The sequence below is a fragment of the Psammomys obesus genome, unplaced genomic scaffold (genome assembly GCF_907164565.1).
Source record: "Psammomys obesus unplaced genomic scaffold, mPsaObe1.curated_primary_1811, whole genome shotgun sequence".
Taxonomy (NCBI): domain Eukaryota; kingdom Metazoa; phylum Chordata; class Mammalia; order Rodentia; family Muridae; genus Psammomys; species Psammomys obesus.
Window position 1 is genome coordinate 8,009,062 of NW_026596039.1, and position 7,061 is coordinate 8,016,122.

The 7,061-nt window shown below is 52.1% G+C and overlaps 1 protein-coding gene across 1 annotated transcript; it reads left to right on the forward strand.

The window, feature by feature from the left end:
- The first annotated feature begins 4,290 nt into the window (after positions 1 to 4,290).
- Apoa4 (apolipoprotein A4) lies at positions 4,291 to 6,673 on the forward strand. The gene is made up of 3 exons (XM_055621700.1): positions 4,291 to 4,425; positions 4,687 to 4,813; positions 5,520 to 6,673. Exons 1-3 carry the CDS (start codon positions 4,377 to 4,379, stop codon positions 6,502 to 6,504), a joined length of 1,161 nt encoding a protein of 386 aa, XP_055477675.1. The 5' UTR covers positions 4,291 to 4,376; the 3' UTR covers positions 6,505 to 6,673.
- Positions 6,674 to 7,061: the final 388 nt, after the last annotated feature.

Consider the following 7,061-nt stretch of genomic DNA (forward strand, 5'->3'; position numbering starts at 1 on the left):
GCCCACTTGGGCAAAATGCTTGTCTTGCAAGTATGACAGTTGTAGAAGAATCCTGCCTGAAACTGACCTCTGGCCTCCACAGGCATGCATATCACACACACACACACACACACACACACACACACACACACACACACGAACAAATAAGGAACTGATGCCTTTGACACTGACTCATGTGGTCTGTGGTCAGAAATGTACCTGTCTGTTAATGGGGACAGGATGCTGATTTCTCAGAGTGTGGAGAAACATACAGCAGCAGAAAAGGACTCACCATCTCCCTGCCTCCTCCACACTGAAAGCCCAGCCAGACACAGGAGGAGGTATCTGTGCAGAATTCAGGCCTCGTAGCAGGCAGCGTCCTCTATGTATGAAATCTCAACCCGAGAAAGGAGCTTGGCTTTGCCCTCTGAATTCTTTATCTTTGGCTGAGATTTGAAACTCATCTGTCAGAAAGTCATTCTTTTGGCATAAGACTGTTGTCTGGGGTAGCTGTGATTGTGTTTGCTCATGAGTACAGCCTCAGGAAACAGGTAGGAAGAGCATGTGTGTGGAGGTCAGCCTGGATTACTGTGACTCTATGTCAAAGACAAAATGAAAAATAGTTCATATTCCGTTCAAATGTAAGTTGTCCGAATCCTGTGACTTAGACATTGCTACCTAAATTTTATGGCTGAAAAGCAAAGGCCCAGTGGAGAGAGGTCTACTCAACACATATCACCCAGTGACGGGAGACCTGGGCTCTAGCACCTGAGCTAGTTCTTGGCAGCCATTTATACCTAAGCGTGCTCTGAGAAAAGTTCTTGCTGAAGCTGAGATGGAAGGAAGGTGATTAGGAGGTACCAGGATTGGGCACTGCATGTGGCGGAGAGAGCTGTTATGTCATTTTCTCTCCTCAGCCTGGTTCTTGCCCTGAGGCAAAGGGCACAACAGGAATCAGATCCCAGCCTGGGGTGTGGTACCAGGTCCTTGGCTCTGAGATGCTGTAACAGGCTAACGGGGTCATTATCCATTGGTGTGGAGGGTTTTAGAAGCCTGCCATCACCCCTGTACAGAACATGGCCACAGAGTCAGGAAAAGTCAAAAGCTGCCTGTCAGTGGGATACTCAGCTGCACGGAGAACTTAGCTGGCATGCAGGAGATACCTTGAGACCTGGGCCTGGGACTTAGCCCCTTCCAAAGTACTTGTGTCCTCTCAACCATCCAGCTTGGGCCTTAGGAGGAGGCCTCTTGGTGGCTTTCTGGCCTAGAGTCCTCTTGGGAGAGGACTCTGTTCTTGATTCGCAAACCCAGGCCCAGGGAGGAACCAGCTCTGGGTGGGTACCATAGTTTCTTTTCCTGTTGCTATGATACAGTATCCTGAGAAAAACAAGTTGAGGGGTTTATCCTGCCTCACACATGGGGAAGTGACCGTGGCAGGAGCTTGAAGCAGCTGGTCACATCACATCTACAATTAAAAGCAAAGAGCCATGAAATACTAGTTCTCAGCTCAGCTCACTAGCTTCATTTTACATAGTCTAGGCTCCCTCACCAAAGACCTTGCTCCCAGGTGATTCAAGATTCTGTCAAATTGAGCATCACAGTGGGGAAGAAGTCTCGAATGGTTGGACTGAGACTGGCTGGCCCTCAGGGGTGGACTGCCAGCCCACTTCTGTTTGGCTAAGAGCAGGTTGGGTGCACAAGAGTCCTGGGGCTCTGCTCTAGGTAGATGGTATATAGCTATGAGCCTCACTGGCCATGGACTCTGTATGAGCCCAAGTAAGAAGATGAAGGTCAGACAGAGACATGAGTGCCAAGACCACTTGATCCTCTGTGCCCGAGGCTGGGGGCCGTTTATTCTTTTCCCCAGCAGCTGGGACATGGGCATTCTCGTTTTCCCCAGACACCTGTACAAATTACCTGCAGCTGCCTATGAAGCATGCCTCACTGTTGGAGAAGTCAATATGCTCATTTATGCCACGCCAGGAGGCCACATACCCTCCCTGCCAGGGCTGGTGCATGCATGAGTGCTAGGCGCACAGCATGCATGAGGCCTCAGTCTTTTAGCACAGAGCCAAGTTCTGTGCCCGTGGAAAACTCAGATACCTACACAAAGCTGTCCGACCATCACTGGCAGCCACCCGTGAACGAGCTTAGGTAACACAGACGGGTCTTCTCAGAAAGGATACAAACGGGCAAGCACCTCTGCACCTGTCCCACGCTGGTGGCACCTGGTACTCAGACTGTAGGTCCATGGGGTGGAGCTGTAGCTGAGCTGTCCCACGTGACTCATCCCCATCACTTCTGCCCTTTGGGCCCAGCACAGGCTGGACCAGGCCTAGCTTGGTAAAGCAGGATGGGGACCAATGGGTCGATGGTACAGTGGAGAGACCTTTTAGAGGCAAGACATGGCTGACATTTGGTGGGAGCCTACTGGGAGCCAGATCATCTCCCAGGACCTTCAGAAGCGAGACCCAAGGGACTTATGAGACTTGTCCAAGGCCATACACTACAGTCTGTGTGGAATTCAGGTGCAAACCCAGGGAGTCAGAAAACACTGAAAGACCAACAAGATGACTCAGTGGGGTAAAGTCACCAGGCCTGATGACATCAGTTCATTATCCTGGAACCCAAATGGTAGGAGAGAACAGACTTCCTCAAGTTGTCATCTGACCTCTATACATTATTATGATGTATGCATATCCACCCACACCAAATATTAGCAAATAAATCTGTTAATTTGCATTTATTTCTTTATTTATTGTTTATTTGGTTTTGAGACAGGGTTTCTCTGTGGAGCTCTGGCTATACTGGAACTCGCTCCATAGTCCAGGCTGGCCTTGAACTCACAGAGATCCACCAGCCTCCACCTCCTGAGTGCTGGGATTAAAGGCATGGGACACCACACACGGCATAAATTGATTTTTTAAAACTCACTAAGCATGGCTGCTCTGGAAAGGAGTGAGATCCTGGCCACTGGAGGAAGCTGTGGGGATCGTGGTGGTGTGGCGGGGACTCAGCAGGAGGGCATTTAGCTGACTTCAGTCCCATAAGACAAGCCAGTCTGGACACATTAAAAAAAAAAAAAAATGGCCGGGTGGTAGTGGTGCACACCTTTAATCCCAGCACTCAGTAGGCAGAGGCAGGTGGATCTCTGAGTTCTAGTCCAGCCTAGTCTACAGAGTGAGTTCTAGGACAGCCAGAGAAACCCTGTCTCAGGAAAATAAAAAATAAAAAGATGGCAACACAGCAAGTCAGCCGGGCACAACTGTGGTCTCTTCTAATGGCTCTCATTTTCTCATTTCACAAATATCTGTGGACAGCTGCCAACGGGATGATATGATGGGTGTCATCATGTAGTCCCTGGTTTAGTGTATCGAGGCCACACACTGACCACAGCCTGGCACCTTTCCTGTGGATGTCTGTCGTCTGCAACTGTTTGTGTGGACACATTTGGAGTCTCAATGGGAGGTCACAGTGCACTTTTCACAGCAGTGTCTGTCACCTACTGTTGCCTCTAGCCCACTTGGTGACCCTCTGAGGGAAAGGGTGGCTCTCCCTTTGCCACTCTCTGGAGAGGATCAGCTTCTCTCCTACCTTCCTGGCTCTGACCCACATAGAAAATCATTGTCATTGTTTTTGGCACTTACTGTGGGCTGAGCCCCCTGCACCCACTTCACAAGTGCCACATTACTTAACATAACAAACTACACATTGTTCAAAGGAGAAACTGAGGCTTCAGATAACTAGACTGAGGTGGCCCAGCTTAAGAGTCATAAGAGCACACACCATGAACCCCTTTAATCCTGGGTTCTGATCCTCTCCTGCCCAAGGTTATCACAGACACCTAATTCGATGTTCACTGCCTGCTGCAGCCCTGAATGGGCCTAGCACCATCTCTGTAGTGGATGTTATGAGACAGAGTTTGGGTTGATGGCAGCTGTCAAAGTGGGAGCTGTCTGTCTCACTGGAGTGGAAAAAGGAGACCTGTACCTTGTTCCACTAGCCTGGCACAGACCCAGGACTGCCAACAGGGCTGCCCCTGGGGCCTCAGTCCTGCTCAGGAAGTCCCCTAGACTCCCAGGCTGGTGCCTCCTGAAGCTCCTGGCTATCCCTCTCAGCCTCCTGTAGAGGGCGGGGCTAGCCCAGCAAGGGCTGCTTCCCTCTGCTGCCTGTGTGTCTTCAGCTTCCACGTTGTCTTAGGGTCACTAAAGTCCAAGAGGTCTCCTGGGAGTGTCACCTTCCAACGTGGAGTCACCCTGGGGAGGAGGCGGGGAAAGAGGGCTGGATGGGCTTTAAATGTGTGGCTGGCTCCGCCTGGAGTCATTCCTCACAGGGACCCAGGAGAACATTTCCATCCAGTTTGGCTGAGACTGTCCCAGCCCAGAGAGGAGCCCAGGATGTTCCTGAAGGCTGTGGTGTTGACCCTGGCCCTGGTGGCTGTCACTGGTGAGTAGACACAGCTCTCCAGCCGTTGCAGCACACGAGAGGCGGCAAGGAGAGCCAGCTCTAGAACTAGTGGGCGACTCTGGGTAGCCTCGGTCTCCCCCAGCAGCTCACAGGAGAACAGGCTTTTGCTGGCACTGGCACTCCTTGGGTGAGTCCAGAGATGGAAAAAGAGTTGGGCTATCCCCAGCTCAGAGCTGAGGCAGGGGTCCAAGAGAGAGAGATGTACCCTCATGACTTATGTGCTTTTTGCTCTCCACCCAGGCACCAAGGCTGAGGTCAATGCTGACCAGGTGGCCACTGTGATGTGGAACTACTTCACCCAGATAAGCAATAATGCCAAGGAGGCTGTGGAACAACTCCAGAAGTCAGATGTCACCCAGCAGCTCAAGTGAGTGGGTCCAGCCTGCAAGGCTAGGCTTTCCTGAAGGTCACAGCTGACCTTAGGGTTGGGACATCAGCACTTGGGAATCCTTCCCTCCTCACTAGAGGGATTCGAGTCTCTCTGGAGCTAGAGCTTCCCTGTAAACAGGGAAATTGGTACCAGTGACCCATCTTTATAGTATCTTCCTATTTTTGTGTGCTAGAGTTTGGTAAAATAGCCAAATCCCAGCAGAAGCTCTTGGTACAAAGAGAAGGGAGACACGTCCCGTTGAGGACACGAGGCGCCTGTTGCAATCAGGAGGGAGGGGGTTGGGGTATTTGGGGATCCTTGGAGCACATGCAAGAACATCAGAACCCTGTGCCCCTGGAAGATAGTTGCACAATGTGACCCTGAGCTGGGAGAGATGTCAAAGTCCAGTCCTATTCTTTATCCACAAGGAAAGGAAAGCAAAGTTCTCAGAGTCACATGGTGGGGAGATAAGGAGGCTGAGACTCAGCAGAACCCTTGCAGATAAAAAGCCAAAGTCACACTAAAATCATAGTGGATTTCCTGAAAGCATGACCCACCCCAGAGAGGGCCACAGGGACAAGATGTAGGTCTCAATTCCCAAGGACACCCTCCTGACCCAGGCAGGTGACAGAGCTGAGCGTTCTACAAATGTATCTAATGCCAAGTGTAATGGCGCTTCTTTCTCTACATCCCCTCCCTGAAGTACCCTCTTCCAGGACAACCTTGGGAACGTGAATTCGTATGCTGATGAACTGCAGAAGCTGGTTCCCTTTGCCCTAGAACTGAGTGAACGCCTAGCCAAGGATGCAGAGAACGCGAAGCGAGAGATTCAGAAGGAGCTGGAGGAGCTCCGCGACCGCATGATGCCCCATACCAACACGGTGAGCCAGACGTTCGGGGACAATGTGCAGAAGTTGCAGCAGCACCTGAGGCCCTTCATGGTGGACCTGAAAACGCAGGTCAACACGCAGGTGCTGGAACTGAAGCGCCAGATGTCTCCCTACATGCTGAAAATGCAGGCCACAGTGCAGGAGAATGTAGACAACCTGCAGGCCTCCATGATGCCCGTTGCCAATGAGTTAAAGGAGAAGTTTGACCAGAACGTGGAAGAGCTCAAGGGGCGCCTGATCCCCCAAGCCAACGAGCTGAAGGCCACAATCGACCAGAACCTGGAGGATTTGCGCCGCGGCCTGGCCCCTCTTGCAGTGGGTGTGCAGGAGAAACTCAACCACCAGTTGGAGGGCCTAGCCTTCCAGATGAAGAAGAACGCCGAGGAGCTCCAGACCAAGGTCTCCGCCAACATCGACCAGCTGCAGAAGAAGCTGGCCCCGATGGTGGAAGATGTACGCAGCAAGCTAAAGGGCAACACGGAGGGGCTGCAGAAGTCTCTGGAGGACCTGAACAGACAGCTGGACCAGCAGGTGGAGGAGTTCCGGCGCACCGTGGAGCCCTTGGGGGAGATGTTCAACAAGGCCCTGGTACAGCAAATGGAGCAGTTCAGGCAGCAACTGGGCTCCAACTCGGGGGACGTGGAGAGCCACTTGAGCTTCCTGGAGAAGAGCCTCAGGGAAAAGGTCAACTCCTTTATGGGAACCCTGGAGAAAAAGGAGAGCTCAGACCAGCCCCTGTCCCTCCAGGTCCCAGAGCAGGTCCAGGAGCAGGTACAGTCCAGCCCGCTGGAGAGCTGAGCTGTCCCTGGTGCTCTCAGCCCGTCACAGCCACAGACACCTGCCCTGCCCCACAACCTGTCTGTCAATCTGTCCCTAAGCACTTCTTGTACCAGCTGGAGGACACATGTCCTGCGCAAGATGATGAGACATCTCTCTATTCAATAAAGCTACTGAGAAATTAGCCCCATCAGGTTGTTGTGTGATTCCTTGTTGCTAACCTGAGGTGGGGAGGAGAGCAAAGCTTGGGGAAGCTGAGCAACATCCAGCAGGGACTGGGGGACATGGGAGGGTGGCCAGGCAATGAGTCTTAGGTAGGACAGGGGTTGGTGTGCTGGAGAGGAGAATGCAGAGTAGATGCCCCTCTGTTGGAAACAAAACACACTCTCACTTACAGTCCTTTAGCCACCAAGCAGTTATCAAATGCCCTCAAGGTTCCAGTCGAGATTCTGAGCACCAGACAGTCAAAAGAGCTTTTGGGGCAGTGTGTGCCTGGACGCTGGGTTTCATGATGACAGGCTACCTGGAGGGCAGCCACACACAGTCCCTGAGTTTGAAGAGTTTACCCCACAGCAAGT

Coding starts and splice junctions, on each gene's coding strand:
- Apoa4 (XM_055621700.1), top strand. CDS start 4,377: ATGTTCCTGAAGGCTGTGGTGTTGACCCTGGCCCTGGTGGCTGTCACT. Junction 4,426..4,686: donor GGCCCTGGTGGCTGTCACTG/GTGAGTAGACAC, acceptor CTCTCCACCCAG/GCACCAAGGCTGAGGTCAAT. Junction 4,814..5,519: donor GATGTCACCCAGCAGCTCAA/GTGAGTGGGTCC, acceptor CCCTCCCTGAAG/TACCCTCTTCCAGGACAACC.